This window comes from Corvus brachyrhynchos, unplaced genomic scaffold (genome assembly GCF_000691975.1).
Source record: "Corvus brachyrhynchos isolate BGI_N302 unplaced genomic scaffold, ASM69197v1 scaffold5, whole genome shotgun sequence".
Lineage (NCBI taxonomy): Eukaryota > Metazoa > Chordata > Aves > Passeriformes > Corvidae > Corvus > Corvus brachyrhynchos.
This window is the reverse complement of record NW_008238321.1, coordinates 5,085,331-5,102,417: the sequence shown is the minus strand read 5'-3', so window position 1 is coordinate 5,102,417 and position 17,087 is coordinate 5,085,331. Positions and strand designations below refer to the sequence as shown.

The 17,087-nt window shown below is 50.6% G+C and overlaps 2 protein-coding genes across 7 annotated transcripts in view; one reads left to right on the top strand and one right to left on the bottom strand.

Annotated features, from left to right (window-relative positions):
* SLC5A11 (solute carrier family 5 member 11) overlaps positions 1-8,297 on the top strand; it is a 15,699-nt gene extending 7,402 nt beyond the window's left edge. For 5 of the 6 annotated variants that reach the window (XM_017733998.1, XM_017733997.1, XM_017733996.1 and 2 more), the window contains 9 exons: positions 390-495; positions 1,414-1,494; positions 1,961-2,166; positions 2,939-3,074; positions 3,415-3,522; positions 3,785-3,935; positions 4,144-4,312; positions 4,392-4,607; positions 5,707-6,354. In XM_017733998.1, coding sequence (XP_017589487.1) covers positions 390-495; positions 1,414-1,494; positions 1,961-2,166; positions 2,939-3,074; positions 3,415-3,522; positions 3,785-3,935; positions 4,144-4,312; positions 4,392-4,607; positions 5,707-6,309 — 1,776 coding nt within the window. In that variant the 3' untranslated portion in view covers positions 6,310-6,354. Of the gene's footprint in view, positions 1-389; positions 496-1,413; positions 1,495-1,960; positions 2,167-2,938; positions 3,075-3,414; positions 3,523-3,784; positions 3,936-4,143; positions 4,313-4,391; positions 4,608-5,706; positions 6,355-7,244 lie in introns of those variants that run through there. The other variant, XM_008633404.2, reaches the window with a different exon arrangement.
* A 579-nt stretch (positions 8,298-8,876) lies between these two features.
* The window catches only part of ARHGAP17 (Rho GTPase activating protein 17), a gene marked incomplete at its 5' end in the record, with an annotated part of 22,960 nt that continues 14,749 nt past the window's right edge, over positions 8,877-17,087 (bottom strand). The window contains 4 exon segments of the mRNA XM_017734262.1: positions 8,877-9,861; positions 14,247-14,825; positions 15,453-15,616; positions 17,059-17,087. The exon segment at positions 17,059-17,087 is cut by the window's right edge and continues 21 nt beyond it. Of these exon segments, the coding sequence (XP_017589751.1) occupies positions 9,731-9,861; positions 14,247-14,825; positions 15,453-15,616; positions 17,059-17,087 (903 nt within the window).

The following is a 17,087-nucleotide window of genomic DNA, read 5'->3' as shown; positions in this document are numbered from 1 at the left end:
GAGGAGCCGGGGGGGGGGGTTTGCAGGGCAGGTTCCCCAGTCCCTGCCCTGCCCAGCCCAGCTTCACCACCCTGGGGCTTGGAGAAAGAGAAACTCACCCCAATGCCTTTGTCCCAGAGCTGTGCACGCTCCCCTCTCGTGACAGCCCTGTCATCCCCTCACTGTCACCACTGTGACCAGCAATAATGATAAACTGGCTTAAGAGTGAGCTGGCCCTTGTCCTGCTGTGGCAGGGAGGAGCTGGGGCTGCAGAGGGATATGCTATGGGGGGAGATGCTGTGGGGGGCTGGGGGGCTATGTCCAAACCAGGCTGCTCCCAGTGAAGGGGGTGGAGCTTTGAGGAGTTTGGTCATGGTGTCAGTGCACTGTGTGACTGTGCTGTTCCGCAGGTGGACATGTACGCTGGGGCCCTGTTCATCCAGCAGGCCTTGCACTGGGACCTGTACATCGCCGTGGCCGGGCTGCTGGCCATCACTGCCGTGTACACCGTGTCCGGTGCGTGCTGGGGACAGACCTGCACTGACCCCACCCCTGACCCTGCCACTGACCTGCCCAGTCAGCTGAGACATTCAAGTGTCCAAGGCCAGGTTGGATGGGGCTTGGAGCGGCCTGGGATAGTGGAAGGTGTCCCTGCCCGTGGCAGGGGGTGGCACTGGATGGGCTTTAAGCTCCCTTCCAACCCAAGCTATTCCAGGATTCCGTGATTCATGCCATGCACTATGTCCTGCACCCCCAGCAGCCTGGTTTTGCCGTGAATATGGATACTGGGATGGGAAAGCAATTGAAAACTCACCTTTTTAGAAAAAAATGCCAGATGAGAGTAAGTGAACCTTCCTCAGAGGCCACCCCAGGTGGGCACAGGTCAGCTCTGCCTTAAGGAAAAACTCTGCCAAGGCGTTTTCAGGGTACATTTTCCTTGTTTTCCTGGGGCTCTCTGGAGGTGTGAGGGATTTACACCACAATGAGCCGTGTAATGCGGAAAGACTCCAGGCTTGGATGCCCTTTCAGGGCTTAGGAGTGGCCAAATGGAAAACAGCCACGCAGGGAGCAAGCAGAAATCCCAAACAAAGAAAGGTTATTCCTTTCCCACTGCTCACCCCCAGTGATGTAAAATCACAACCCCTTTTTCTTTCTCCTCCTTTGCAGCTTGGGCTTTGTTGTAGAGCTTTTCCAAGCATTTCCCGTAGAACTGCTTCTGCTTTTGGCTTATAGTGACAAAATGGTGACTCATGATGACTCAAACCTTGAGAAATTCCAAAGTGTCATTGGCCAAACTTCCCCCCAGCATGGACGGAACCCCCAGCCAGGTTCAGGGCTCTGCTTGTGCTGCTGGGCAAGAACTTGTGCAAAGTGTGAACTGCTCTGACAGAACAAACCCAGTTCATCCCAGTTTGTGCCTCTCTGCTCTCCCAGGTGGCCTGGCAGCCGTGATCTACACTGATGCCCTGCAGACCCTCATCATGCTCATCGGGGCCGTGTCCCTCATGGTCTTCAGTGAGTGTTTTCCTGGGGGTTTGTCACTAAAACTATGACAGAAACTTCACCAAGTTAAATATTAGGGAGAAATCCTTCCCTGTGAGGGTGGAGAGGCCCTGGCACAGGGTGCCCAGAGAAGCTGTGGCTGCCCCTGGATCCCTGGAAGTGTCCAAGGCCAGGTTGGACAGGGCTTGGAGCAATCTGGAATAGTGGAAAGTGTCTCTGCCCATGGCAGGGGTGGGAATTGGTTGGGCTTTAAGGTCCCTTCCAACCCAAAGCATCCCAGGATTCTGTGATCCCATAGGAGAGGCAGCACCTCCTCCAGCCAGCAGTGAGTGTCTGCTCTTCCCCAGCCCAGTGTGAGAATCAAGAGCTTCTGATTTTTAAAGAATACTTGTGGAGCATCACCCATAGTGAACCAGAGACTGGAATCAGAGTCCTGACCTGGGGGGATGCAGTAACAGCTTCTCATGACCCATTTCAGGTTTTATTGAAGTTGGTGGCCTTGAAGGTTTGCAGGCAAAATACTTCTATGCCATTCCCAGCATCCGCAAGGAAAACAGCAGCTGTGGCTTGCCCAGGGAAGATGCTTTCCACATTTTCCGAGACCCTGTGAACTCTGACCTGCCCTGGCCAGGAGTCTTGGTGGGAATGACCATCCCATCCCTGTGGTACTGGTGCACAGATCAGGTGGGTCACTGCTTGTTCCTGTGGTTGGTTGAATCTGATTACAAACCTGGGGGTTGAGACCTCACCTGGATTGATTTACTCTTTCTGAGGGGTATCATCAGTAAAATCTTATTTTACATCAGTAAAATCAGATGGTGAAGTCTTAAAGAAGGAAAACTTGATATGCACAACTAAACATTAGTAATCATCTCCATGGAAAAAGTGGTAAGAATGTGTTTGTGTGTTAATCCCAGTCTATAAAGAAGTCTTTTGTTTGTTTGTTTGTTCGCTTTTTAACTTAATCCTTTCACTCCTTGTGAACCACCTGTGAACGTCTTCTTTCACCTTTCCCGGCATCTGGCTCCCATTCCTCCCAGTGACACCATGAGAGCCAGGGACTTGAAGCCCTAAAACACCTCCTGCTGTTCCAGTTGTGCTTTCTTGCTCTCTTATTTAATGCTGCTTGTTTCAGGCTCTGTCCTGATCCTTGGCCAGGCTTCTCCACAGGGTCAGGGAAGTCCCCAGTGCAGGAAGAATGGAAAATCCTGGGCATGGGTAGGTGAGGGTCAGGTCCTGCAGCACAGTGTCCTTCCAGGCTCGGCTGGAATGGCACAAGCAGTGCCTGTGTTTCTGAAAGGAGTCAGGATCCAAAGCAACAACTCCAGAGCCACAGGCAAGCTCTCTGATCACCCTCTGAGACTTCCAGAGTTCAGTGGAGATCAAAGTCAGGATCGAGTCATCCCAGCCAGCTCCTGCTGCTGGCAGCCAACCAAACCCATTCCTTCATTCCTAGGTCATTGTTCAGAGGTCCCTCGCTGCCAAAAACCTCTCCCACGCCAAAGGAGGCTCCTTGATGACCTCCTACTTGAAGATTTTGCCCCTCTTTATGATGGTAATGCCAGGCATGATCAGCCGGGTTCTCTTCCCAGGTAAGTGCTGAGGGAGAGATCTCTTCCCTCCCTCTGCCTGTGCCAACTCCACAGAGCTGGAGAAGCCTTTCCTGAATAAGCTGAGAGGCTCCAATGCATCAAATACCCAACACATGAAGAAATTTTCTTCCAGTTAGGAGCTGGAGGATGCAGATCCTCCCAGAGCAGCCCCAGACATCCCTGTGCTGAGATAGTCCTGTGTCATTTGCTGGAAGCTCCTCAAGCTCTCCAGTATTTCCCTTAGAAAGCAGTTTACAACATTGAGCAGAGGAACTTGTTCAGAGACACTGGTGTATTGTGGCTGGGAATGCTGCCTCTCACTCCCCACTGCTTATTTCAGATCTGGTGGCTTGTGCAGACCCGGAAATTTGCCAAAAAATCTGTGGCAACCCCTCTGGATGTTCTGATATTGCTTATCCCAAGCTGGTATTGGAGCTTCTGCCTGTAGGTAAGAGCCTGGTGATGGTTCTGGCACTGGTGGGGTTGGCATGTTGCAGCCACAGGCATCTGGGAGGGAAGTTCAGAGAGGAAAATACCCTGGAACTGTCATTTCAGTGAGGTTTGTGTGGGACAAACCTATCGCTGTCATTTTAAATTGGAGCTAAAACCAGTTTTAAAAGTCTGTTCTAGCCCACAGAAGGCCCCGAGGCCACCCTGCAGTGGAGCTACTGAGGGTTCCTCAGGGTGGCTCTACTTCTCCTTGTTCCCAGGACTCAGGGGCCTGATGATGTCAGTGATGATTGCAGCCCTCATGTCCTCCCTGACTTCCATCTTCAACAGCGCCAGCACCATTTTCACCATGGACCTCTGGAAACACTTCCGTCCTCGGTGCTCGGAGTGGGAGCTCATGATTGTTGGCAGGTGGGGAGAACTGGGATGAGCTGGATCAGAGCCCGAGTGCCAGACACACATCTGGGCACAGCTGCTGGGGTGCCACCACCCTGCACAGGCTCGGGGAGGATGGCAATGGAGGCTTTATGGTTGTGGGACACCTAGGTCAGAGTGTCACGCTGAGCAACTGGAAAAGCAGGGCCTGAGCTCACAGGAATGGCCCCTTTGTCTTGCCCAGGGTCTTTGTGCTGCTGCTCACCGTGGTGTCCATCCTGTGGATCCCCCTGGTGCAGGCTGGCCAGGGCGGGCAGCTCTTCATCTACATCCAGTCCATCAGCTCCTACCTGCAGCCGCCCGTGGCCATGGTGTTCATTCTGGGCTGCTTCTGGAAAAGAGCAAACGAGAAGGTACCGACTCTGCTGGCCTGAGAGCAGCCCTGCATCCTGGCTGGATGCTGCTCCAACACAGAATTCCCTTCCTTTCCAGGGTGCCTTCTGGGGGCTGGTGCTGGGGCTGCTGCTGGGTTTCGTGCGGCTGGTGCTGGACTTCATCTACCCTGAGCCCCAGTGTGGCGAGCCCGACAGCCGGCCTGGCGTGGTCAAGTACATGCACTACCTCTACTTCTCCATGGTGCTGGCGGCCATCTCCACCCTCACCATGCTCGTGGTCAGCATGGCCACCGAGCCCCCAGCCCCTGAAATGGTGCGTCACCCCTCTGCTCCCTTAGCCCTAAGTGCTTTCCAGGATGCCCCATGCTACATCCCTGGGGATAAATAAGCAGGAGATGGAAGCCTCCGTTCACTCTTGATTTATGGTCACACCTGTAGCAGTGACCTCTCCTCTGCTTCAGCACCTTTGCTGCTGTTTCTGATTTGGGGCCCACAAATCCCACCCTGGAGACTGGTCAACAGTAGATTCTACCAGGAGCTGTTGTTAAGTTCAAGTGTGTGTGTTTCATCCATGTCAAATTAGCCTTTTCCCCTCTATTTTCCAAGAAATTCCAGCTTCTGGGTCATCTTTACCAACTATCTTACTAACTTAGCGAGGAAACATTTTTTACTCGCAGCAAAGAGCCAATGCAGAGAGTACCTCTCCTCTGGAACAGGTTTGTGCCAGTTTGACTATTTTCAGTAGATGTACTGGTGCTGAGAGCAGAAAGGAGAGGGGCAGGGGAGCTTCAGAGCTCCCACAGCAGCACATCCTCTTGCTTCAAAACAGGACTAACCCTGAACTCAGAAATTCTCAGAGAGGGAGATGCCTGGAGGTGCGTGATCAGTCCAGAGCTCACCTGCCCTCCCTGTAACAGCTCTTCCTCATCTCCAGCCTCAGTCTTTCCAGCTTTACGTGGTGCTCATCACTCTCTATCCGCACTGCCACTGAGAACATCCCTCTATAACGAGTCTTTTAGATATTTGAAGGAAAAAAACCCTATTTCCCACTTGTTGTCTCTTCTCTCAGAACCCCCACTTCGAGCCAACCCTCCCTGGCCACAATTTCTGTTCTTTTTGCTCCTTCCTGACCCGCTCTCAGTCTGAGCCCAGGGATGGTCCCACACCGGGATGTCCCCTCAGTACAGACTTTACAGACTCATCCTTCTGAGCTGGAGGACAAGCAGCTGTCGTGTCCCAGATAAAACCAACCCACGAGAGGCCAGGGTAGCCCCGCGGAGCCCTCGGCTGCTCCCTCAGGGCAGGAGGACGGATTGCGGCCCTCTCCGCATTGTCTCTGCGGGCGGCGCGGGGCCGAGGCGCCCCTGAGCCCCGGGACAGCAGTTTCCTTAACACCACTTTCATGCCATCAGATAAGTCGGCTCACCTGGTTCACTCGTGGGGATCCTCCGCCCAAGCAGGAGCTGGCAGCCAGCCCCGGCCCCGCCGCTGCCAAGGACCCGGCCGCGCTGCAGCTTGAGCTGAGCACTGCTCCCGAGAATAGTTCAGATGGTAACAAATGTAAGTGGTCGTGCTCAGTAACCCCACACCTCAAAGCCCCTGGCGTTCCCAGCGGCCTGCAAGACAAGGGACGTTCAAACTCCTTCCTCTGGAATGCTGTAGCTTCAGGGAGTGCTGAAAGAATCATAGAATTAAAGAACAGAGAATATGCTCAGTTGGGAGGGACCCACAAGGATCATCGAGTTCAACTCCTGGCCCTGCACAGACACCCCAACAATCCCACCCTGGGCATCCCTGGCAGCACTGTCCAAACACTCCTGGAGCTTTGGGAGCCTCGGGCCCGTGCCCCTTCCCTGGGGAGCCTGGGCAGTGCCCAGCACCCTCTGGGGGAAGAACCTTTCTCTGATGTCCAACCTGACCTGCCCCTGAACCTCCAGCCATTCCCTGGGTCCTGTCCCTGTCCCAGAGAGCAGAGCTGCCCCTCAGGAGGAGCTGCAGAGCACAGTGAGGTCTGACCTCAGTCTCCTCTTGCCCAGGAGGAAAAAGGCCTTACCTGACATTTTACCTAAGCAGGAGTTCAGTTTCTTTTCCAACTCTCAATGACATTATAAAAGCTTGCAGCAAAGGAGCTGGATGGGATACAGAGCCATGGCCCTTATCCCGTGCCAGCAGCTGGTACCGTGGCACCTGCTGCCAGAACTGGTTGGAAAAGGGGAGGGTGGAGGAGAACACAACAATGTTGATGAAGTTCCCTTTCTGTTTTTCAGCAGTGTTTTCTGATTGGCTCTAGCAGCAGGGAGAACCCAGAGCCCTGGGCCGAGTTCTTGGCAGATCAGTGAAGGAGGATTTGCACTTTTTAAAACTTGTACTTGTCGGTATTAGGTACAGCTGTGTGTAGAACGCCCTGTGCACTCTGCAGCGATGATTCGCATCCCTTGTTTTTGCCAGGATCAGCCCGTTTATATAATGTTGCAGCTTTTGCTGCGCGTTCCTTTGATCTGTAACAAGCTGTTGTGAGTTAATGAGTTACGGCGCAGCTCTCCCGCTGCTGGGAAGTCTCACACTTGTTGGACATGAGCGTTGCCTTCCCAGCGTTAAATCACGTATGTCCCCAGGCACTGGGAAAATCCAGTTTAGAGGCGTGGCAGGGATGAACTAGGGCAGCCCTTGCCTAGGCAGGCTCAGGGGCAGCTACAACTCAGTTTTTAGGTTTCGTTTATCGTGGCTTAAAATGCTGGGAAGAGCAGAACCTGAGCTCAGAGCTCCAGGGAGGATAGAACTGGTCTTATAGCCCCAGAGGTGCTGACTGAAGGGGTCCCAGCATAGAGAGTGTTCATGTAGAGACCACAGGTGTGTTTCTGTGTCCAAACCCTTTGCACAGGAGCATGAGACGTTCCTGGGAGTCACTGCATTGGCAAGACTCATCCCTTCCTCCTGACTCTCGTTCCAGGTGCAGCTGAGGCCAAGGGGAGCTCGAAGCTGCTGAGCACCTTCCTGTGGCTCTGCGGGATGGAGCGCAGGCAGGAGAGCGCTGAGAGTGCACCCAAACCCGAGCCCCTGCCCGTGGCTTCCCTGGAGGAGAAACCACTGGTGAAACACGTCCTGAACATCAACCTGCTCCTCTGTGTGTGTGCTGGGGTCTTCCTCTGGGCGTACTTTGCATAGCCAGGGATGCCAGGCCACACAACATCAACTAACTTTAATTGGTGTAAATATTAATGATTAGCAGAGGGTTAATGTAATTCTTAATGCTTTCTAAATTTTATTTCTTTATTTAAGACAGACCCTCCTCCCTGATCCTTTCCTTATTTCTAATGGGGGCCTGGCTGTGTCCAGGGCTGAGCACTTGGAACTGGCACCGTCAGACCCTGTCTGGCACCAACCAGCTGAGAAAGGCTGGTTTGGTTATTTTAAATATTTAATTTTGCTCTTTGGCCTTAGAGCACTGCCTGGAATTCAGGAAGCCAGGATTCTCTTCCTATTTATGCCTCTATAACCAGCTACAACGACTTGGGTCCCCTGTGGTTCAGCTCCTCCAGCCTTGAGGGATGGGAGTGACACCCCTGAGTGCCTGGGGCAGAGCCAAGGGCTGTTGTCTGGGCTCTGTTGTGCCTCTGGCTCAGCTGTGCCCATTTAGCTCCTTGAGTGCTGATGGGGCTCTCTGGGAGCTCTGGCTGAGTTACCATCACTGACACTCCAACGGCAACACCAACACGAGCATGCAGCATGGAAACTGCCCCAAAACTGCTGCCAAGGGCACCTGAAGGACCTAAACCAGCCAAAGCCACCAGCTGTGCCAGGGCAGAGGCGCCCAGTGGCAGCCCCTCGTTGCCTGGGCCCCCACAGCCGTTCTGGGAGCACCTCAGTGGAGAACCCTGGGCTGGGAGAACTGCTGTCACCAACTGCTGTCACCCCTGCGGCCGCAGGTGGGCTGGGTACCATCACCTGCCCTGGCCCCAGGGCCTCATGCAGCTGCAGAGAAACATTAAAGAGTGAGAGCTGGTTCCTGCCTGCCTGGAGTCTGTGGGGATGGGGGGGCTGCCGAGACCTCTGGACCCCACACCCATGTTGGAGGACGTTCCTCCTTGAGCCCCTCACCTGCCCTCTCGCCCCAAGCTGCTGGTGGTTCCCAGAATTCATTAAATACCAGTAACAAACCTCACCCCCAGAACTGACAGCACTGCATGTGCAGGGAGTGAGAATGGGCAGGAACACCTGGAAACCTGCAGCAGCTCACAAAATCAGAAAATACTCTTTTATTAAACATTTTAAAGGGAACTGGCACTTGGGGATCCTTCTTGAGCAAGTGAAACACTGTTGGAAAGCCTGGGGGAAAAAGGCACTGCCCAGTTTGGGGGATAAACATCAAAGTCACAGGATAAACTCAGTCACAGGACTGGAGTTTGTGGCTCACCGAACAATTCAGAGTTACAAAGATTTGTTACAGGGCTGGTGTGGTGACAGAGGAAAGTCCTTAAGGGAAAACCAAGCTGAGCACCCAGTGACTCCAAGCTACACAGTCCAGGGGATCACTGTGACCTTCAGGACCCACTGGAAACAACAACACTAGAATAAAGATGCCTTAAGTTGACAAAAAAACAATCTTTAATTTTATAAATGTTCACTCAACTGCTGACTCCAAACAGCTGTTTCAAAGTTCTTTCAAAATTCAACCGTTTTCAACAAAAGCACAAACCCCATTTCCACGGTTTCCTCGTGAAACAGTTGCCAGTTGCACATGAACAAAGCAGGTTAATACAAATAACTATGAAATCAGGGTAAGTACTGATCCTACGTAGCAATGAAATGATTAAAGAGACAGGAAGTTCCTCCTACAGCATGACAGTCCTTCAAGGCACTGGATGCATCCACAGTTCCACAGGGTGACTGAGAACCAGCAGTCACCACCAGCACTGGGGCAGGGGTTTGGTTCATGGCTTGAGGGGAATCTGCAGCAAATCCGAGAGGGAATGTCCCTTGGGAGGCAGCTCCTGGTACGGGCTAAGAACTACAAATAAACTCTAACCGTGCCATGACAAGGATTATTTCCGCAATACAGACATGCACTTTAAATAACTAATGTTCTGCTTCTTATTCTTTCGGAATTTCTGCTAATACCACCTGTATCAGCACTGACCACGCTTCCTAGGCAAGTTCCTGCAGGAATTCATTCCTTCCATCCAAGAGTATGAAAACCGTTGTTCAGACCCAGATCATTAAACTTCTTCTGAGGGCGAAACCGGAGCTTGGCCAAAGGTTGGGCTCCATTTTCTGAGGAAGTCTTCTCCAATCTCAATGATCCTGGAGATCACTGTCCCCAGGATGCACCAGTCCCAACTCCGCACAGCTGTGCCACGTTGCCAGAAGAAGCTTTTCCCTGTTAGGTCTGAGGGTTTTCCTCCAGGAGAGGAGCCCGGGGAAGCCGGAGTGCTCCGGTCACAGCGCGGTGCTCTCCGTGTCATTGTCAATGTCCAGCAGGAGGTGGTTGTGCAGCTCTCTGCCCGCTGGCTCTGCAGGAAGCTCTGAAGGAGGGTTTGGAAGTGGTTCTGGAATACTGGAATTAGAGTCTGCACAAAAAGGGAACAGCAAATTTAGCAGCCGGGCCAGGGCCAGCTCATTCACTTGGGAATTCCTGGGCATTTCCTTAGACAGAGAAGGGAAAGCAAAGATCAATGAAGGCTCTTGGACCAGAGCTGGCCCCAGTGGGCACAAAGGGCTGAGCCCAACTGAACAGCTTGGATTGCTTCTCCTACAGACCCTGGTTTAGTCCTGGACAAAGTAACAGAAACCCACTTCTTCCTGAAGAAGGGAGGACAGTGAGTCTGATTTAGGATTAAATACCTCAGTGCCCCTGGAGAGCTATTCTGGACTTTCATGTCAAAACACTCAGCAAAATAATCTGGCACCTAAATCATCCACCAGGGAACACCACCTGTGACTTTGAGAAGCAACAAGAACAAGGATGGTGTCAAAAGGAGGCAGAAGTTAATTACAGCAAATGCAGATTAAACCTCTCTCCTGTGTAAACAGGGCATGTCATGGTCTTTGCCTCTTCTGAGGAGAGGAGAATTTTGTTCAAGCCAAGGTGTCCAAAAAAAGACCACAAAATGCTGCATCTCTGGTGACTGACTGCCCTGGCAGCTAGAATTATCAAACCAGAAAAATCCCTAGCAGCTCAAAAAAATGTAACTGAAAATCTTGTCAAGATTTTGGAAAGCTGATTTATAATATGCCATGACATCCCTTACTGCAGTCCAGCAGCTGCTCCACACAGGAAGTAATTTAGATCACTTAAATCAACAAAAAATCCAAATAAATGCCTTGTTTTCAAGCACAGGAGGTGCAGACAGGCATCCTAGAGAGATTGGGACTCATAACTCAAGCATGAAATTCTGAAGTTAACCCAAAAGTTACTGTAGAAAAGCTCAAGTTGAAGGTTTCTGAGCTAAATGACCTGGAAGAGAGGGAAGCAGCCACTGGGTGCAGCCTCCCCTGCCCCTGAGCCCCCCACAGCCTGCAGGGATCTGTGTCCTGGGATACTGCAATAGAGCAGCTGGAATTCCATCCTGTTCTGGGTTAAGGCACAGAATCCCAGAACGGTTTGGGCTGGAAGGGAACTTAAAGCCCACTCAGTCCCACCCTCTGCCATGGGCAGGGACACCTCCCACTAGCCCAGGTTGCTCTGAGCCCCTGGAGCAGCTACTCTGGGATGCTGTAACATGGGGTAAGAGCATTTGTGACACAGGACAGTGCAGTGACATCTGATACAGAAGGAGCCTCTGCATGGAACACACCAGTTCTGGATTTTCGGTACATGGAGACAGCACAAGGTGAGAGTGGCCAGGAGACACCAAGAGCTTCACATTCTGCTCTCCAGCACTTTAGTGGGTTAATGGGAGCAGCAGCAGCCCCTCTCTGGCCATGCCTGAGGGACACACACAGCAGGGCACTGGGGTGGGTTAGTGGTTAGCACACACATCATTAGCAATTAGCAACAGTGTCGGCCAATCAGGGGCCTTTTCCTTACCATTGCACTTGCCAATACAGTTCCTACTGAATGCTGGTCAAACATCTGGATTATTTAATAAAACCTTTGATTAGAATATTCTAGGGCTTCTTACTTTAACACCATAAATAGAAGTTGAGGCATTACTAAAGTCCAGTACATGGACAAAGGAGTCAACAGTATCCTGAGTACAGTTCAGAATTCCTGTTCTGGGATTATTATAAGGTTTGCTGGCACCTTAATTTTGTTCCCTTGCTCCACTTGTTAAGGTTCAAATTAAAAACAGCAATTGCACATCGTGAATTAGTGAGTCTGTAAGTGCTTGTATGTGCAGCTGTGAATATTAGAGCAGATACTCTTATGTGACAGGTGGTGGTGTTAATTCAGATTATTAATCCTTTAAAAACAGATTGATCTGGAAAAGGTGGATGCTTCAGCATGGAGTGTACTGCTGGAGGTGAGCCTGAGTGTCACTTCAACCCCTCCCCAAGGGGATTTTAGCTAAACAGGCTGGATTTTCTAGGTCCCTTCACCAGATTTGGAGAGAATCCTTGCTCAGCAGCTTTCCCTTCTCAGTTTTCCTGCGTGGCAGCTTCCATACTGTGTTTACAGCACACACCTGGGCCAATTTGCTATGGTTTGCACTCCCCTCTGGCAGGTGCTTGCCTTGCCCAATTCTTATGAAGCAGCCCCAGCTGGAAGTTAATTACAAGACAAGGATTTCTTCTATTACACTGGGGTAAAACAAACCCTCCCTGTCTGCTATCATTTAAGCAATTTCCTCAGAACCAGGAAAACCCTAAAATGAAAAGAAATATTGTCAAACTATGAAACACTGAGAAATTAGGGTCAAGTCTTTCCTTGAAGTTTGACTCATTAGCACAGCTGTTGCTGCTAACTTCATTGTAAAGTGCTATCAAGATTCAGAGCCCAGCCTCAATTCTGACTTCAGCTTGGGAATAAATTATCCTTGTACTTTAAATATACTGACAAAAGTACAATCAGGAAAAGTCAGTTATTTTGAAAAGCAAAGCTACTTTTTAGTTGCTTAAGCAGCTCATTTACTGCTGGTTTAATCACAGAATCCCATAATGGGCAGGGACACCTTCCACTATCCCAGGTTCCTCCAAGCCCCATCCAACCTGGCCTGGACACTTCAGGGATGGGGCAGCCACAGCTTCTCTGGGCAACCTCTTTCTCCAATTAACAAAAATCCCAAACTCAAACTATTTCCAGCCTGACTTCTCAATCCAATACTAATTTCAGTGTCCTGGCTGCAAACAGGCAAATCTTGAGCTAACTCAGGCAGGCAGTCCTGACTTCCCCAGCCTGCTGTGCAGTAGTTCCCTCAGGAGGCAGCAGCAGCATCCCAAAGCCTCACACCTGAGCAGTGGGAAGTGAGTGGAGGTGTGGATGAGCTGGGACTGAGCAGACAGAGCCATGAGTGAGGCTGGGAAGCCAAGGTACCACAGTGCAGGTGCTGCTGGGGCTGTTCTGCCACCAGTTTAGTCACATCAGCCTGGATTTTGCCAAATAAACTCCAAGTGGTTAAAAATAACTGCAAACCTAAAGTGAAGGCTACATTAAAACATAACCATAAACCACCAAATTGTAGGAAAAATCATATTTGCCTGCACTGAGCAGAACGAGTCTCTTGGAAATGGGTCACTCATCACACCTGACCCAGGGACTAATTCTGGGGGCCTGGTGTGAAGTGTTAATTCTTTACAGGGACTTCAGGAATAACTTAAAAGTTCACAGGCCTATTATGATTGAGCAGCAGAGGTCTTAAACCCTCTTGCAGACAGAATGCTATGTAGGGATGAGATACAGACTTGGCAGAGCACATTTCCTACGTAGGGATGAGAACACAGAGTTGGCAGAGCACAATTCCAAGCGCATGTCCGAACTCAAGCTACAAACAGGAGCAGTTTAGCTGCAATTGCAGTTTCTGTGAGTACAAACCTTATTCGCAGTAACCATCCCCACCTGTGAAGGCATTGGGGTAGAGCTGTTAGGCAACAGAATTGATACTCTGCATTCCAACACATTAGTCTAATTCTAGAGAAGCTGCAGTGTCATGGGAAAGTTTCAACCATTATTAATCATAGGTAGATTTAAAAGCATTAGTCTCCCACATTCAGTATCTCTTCCTTCAGAATTTCCCAGAATAAGCAGCAACTCAGCAGGAGAACATTCCAAAATCTGCTCATTTTGAATGGCCTCAGCAATTACATTTAAAAAAAATAAACTTTATTAACTGTCTTTATTAACATTATCCCTATCAAATCAATAACTACAAGCTTCATGAAGTTTCTGTGAGAAGACAGAAGTTTTTCTTTACTTCATGATTGTCTTAAAACAAAGATTGGATTTAAAATGTGAAGCTCTATAACTATTGACCTAAGAAATACAGTTTAATACAGGTGATTCTTCAGCTTCTGGACGTCCAACTTAAAAGCACATCAGAAGCCTCTGTTATCATAAGGTAAAACATTCTCTGCATGTTTTGCCTATTAGAACACGTGTCAGTGACCACTTTTGCCCTTTTCTTATCTCAATATGTGCTGAAATCCACTACCTTTGGCTACATCTTCTCCCTCCTCTAAATATTTGCTTTTTGGCAGCAGATGTACAAGCAGAATTGACTGCCAAGATGCTGAACTGGAGACAGCCCCAGTGAGCTGCTGTCACAGCGTTCAGCTGCCAAACACGAAGAAAAATAACGAAAGTTCATCTCCACTTGCCCCCAAACACTTCTGCCTCAGGAATGACACCCTCGTGTGCAGAGCAGCTGGGTGGGCATTTAACTGGAAATGAGCTATTGAGTATTTTAACTGTGATTTGTACTTTTCAGTTTCCCCCCACATTAACTCCCAGCTACAGGCAATACTTTCTTCATTGCCAGTCCCCGAGGAGACAGCGGATAGGGAAGGATGCACTCACCTGTGACTATTTTGGACGCTGTTTGCGTGGGATTTGCAGCCATCCCATCTCCAGGCAGCTGAGAGGGAGGGTGAGGCGGAGGGGGGACACTGGGTCTGTTCCTGGGCTTGGGCACGGGCCGTGGCCGGGGCAAGGTGCCACTCTGAGGTAAACAGGGAGCCTGGCAGGGCTCAGGGGGGGCAGCATGGGGGTGCTTCCCCAGCGGGGGCGTGTCGGGCGGAGTTGGAGTCTGCGGGAGCGAGGAGCAGGGCTGCTCTGGTCCGTGCTCACTGGGAGATGCTTGGCTGCTTGCTTTGGGCTGCAGGGGAGGAGTTGCCTGTGTTGGGGGCTGCGGAGGTGGGTGGCTGGGAGCTTGGATTGGGGAGAGGCTGCTGGAATATCTCCGAGGTGCAGAAACCTGGGAAGAGGAGGTCTGGGCTGCTCCTTGGTTTGCATGTTGAGCAGGAGGAGAAGAGCTTCTGGCAGGTGGTTTTGGAGAGACAGAAGGCGGCTGAGCAGCTGGGGAAGAGCTTTGGCTTCCTGGCTGCCCCGGTGGGGGGTTGGCTGGTTTTGGTGGGGCTGGAGCTGGCTTCTTCATAGCTGTGGAGAGAAGGGGGGAAATTCCAGCATCAGGGACTGGGGGGCTTTTTACAGGGGCATGCAGCAATAGGACACAGGACAATGGCTTCCCACTGACAGAGAGTGGGGTTAGATGGGATAGTGGGAAGGAATTCTTTCCTGTGAGGGTGGGCACAGGGTGCCCAGAGAAGCTGTGTCTGCCCCACCCCTGGCAGTGTCCAAGGCCAGGCTGGGATAGTGGAAGGTATCCCTGCCCATGGCAGGGGGCGGAACAAGATGAGTTTTAAGGTCCCTTCCAACCCAAAACATTTTGGAATTCTCTGATTCCAAACCAAGCTCCCAAAGAAAGCAATTAGCTGGACAAAAAATCCTCAGGTATGTTATCAAAATAGAATGGTGCATTACCAAGTACAAGCATTTACTAATCAATAGCTTTTGAGAGAGTTTGTTAAACAGCACTGGTGACACTATCACCATTCAGAGAGTCCAAAAGTCACAGCTGCTTTACAGCCAGGCCTTGGGGACAAGCCAACAGATTAAACTGCTGTCTGTGTAAGGGCAGAGATGCTGATAAAGTTATTTTAGTAGCATTTTTGCAGCACATCAAGAGTTGGAACGCAGTGGCTTGAAAAGCAAATAAACACACACCTCTCCTCAGGGCGTGGGGACTGGGACCAGCAGCGTTCTGGGGCTGGGTGACAGAGAGCTGGGAGGTGCTGGGTGCTGCCTGGCCAGGGGCAGGGCCCGCCTGGCCACCGTTCCTCACCGGTGGAGGAGTGGCTGAAGATGTGCTGTCCTTGGATTTCGAGGTACTGGAAATTAAAAAGCCCACATTAGAGACGATTGTAACGTGCCTTGCCTGGCTCAGCTGCACCTGTTCCATTACAAACTGTGCTGTGGATCAGATATTAGGAAACAATTTTCACTGAAAGCATTGTCAAGCCCTGGCACAGGTACCCAGGGAAGTGGTGGAGTCACAGTCCCTCAAGTATTCAAAAAACGTGGATGTGGCACTTGAGGACATGGTTCAGTGGTGAACACTGTGGCAGCGCTGGGTTGATGATGGAGGATGAGCCAGCTCCTCTGGCTGTGCACCTGCAGCCTTCACTCACTTCTCTGTATTTAGAGTCACCTGCAGCAATTTAGCCCTCAAAAGGACTGACACTCACTTCTTCCATCACTTTGCAGCCCCCATTTCTCCAGATGGTGTTAATAAATTGCGAGTACTTTCACAGAGGCTGTGCAGATTTTAGGTGCAACTTTCAGACACAACACCGAAGGTTTCGTTTCAGCTGCCTCTGCCACAAAGGCCATCTGTGGAGGAAATACTGATCTGCAGGGGATTTCCAAATGAGCTGGTTTTGTAAATATGTCACCTGAGAATGAGCTTTGTGCACAAGAGTCAGTGCTGCATCACACCCCATGGTGGGGTTTCACCCTGAGACGCCAAGGTTGACATTTGGAAGCACTACAGGCCTTACACGTGGTTTGCCACAGCTCTCAGACCACTGAAGAGCTGAGAGCAAAATGCTGCTTGCACCTCACAGGAGGAAGTCAGGCTGCTGCAATTAGCCTTGGAGTCCAGGGACACAACTGCAGAGCTTCAAGAGTAATTAAATAGCAAAGAGCCTGTGTACATACTTGTCCTAAAGAAACTAATCCTGAAATACGATAAACTGACTGCAAGTTTTCTAGTAAGCAAATCTGCTCATCAGTAACACTTGCTACAGACAAATAAACAAAACAAGACATCCAGATAACATGTACAAGAAACACCAAACAAGACCAACAGGCTTCTGGTATTGCCACTGTAGGTTTTGCTCTTTCAGCAGCAAACTGGTATCACCTGTGTGCACATCTCTAGTGCATAGCCTGGGAAGGTCAATGTGGGCAGTAGAAATAGAGTCTATATTTGTATTTTTCATCATCATTTTTTCCCCCAAGAATTCCATTATCTCAGAAGATGAAGCCCAGAACAGACAGAACTATGTAAGTTATATTAGAAGATGAATTCTGGAACATCCAGAACCATGGATATTATTTTATAAGACCAATTCTGGAATATCCAGAACCGTGTGTGCAATTTCAGAAGCCCAGTTCTGGACCCACAGACATAGCAGGAGAGCTCCTGCACGGTGCTGCTGCCCACACCTGCCAGGCACATCCCATGGGGAAGAGGTGCCAGCCCCAGGTGACAAGAGTTTGCTGCTGGAGCTGCTGCCAAGCCGCTGCCAGCACAAGCCGTGCCTCTTACCTGGCATCCTCAGTGCCTGGAGCTTGGGG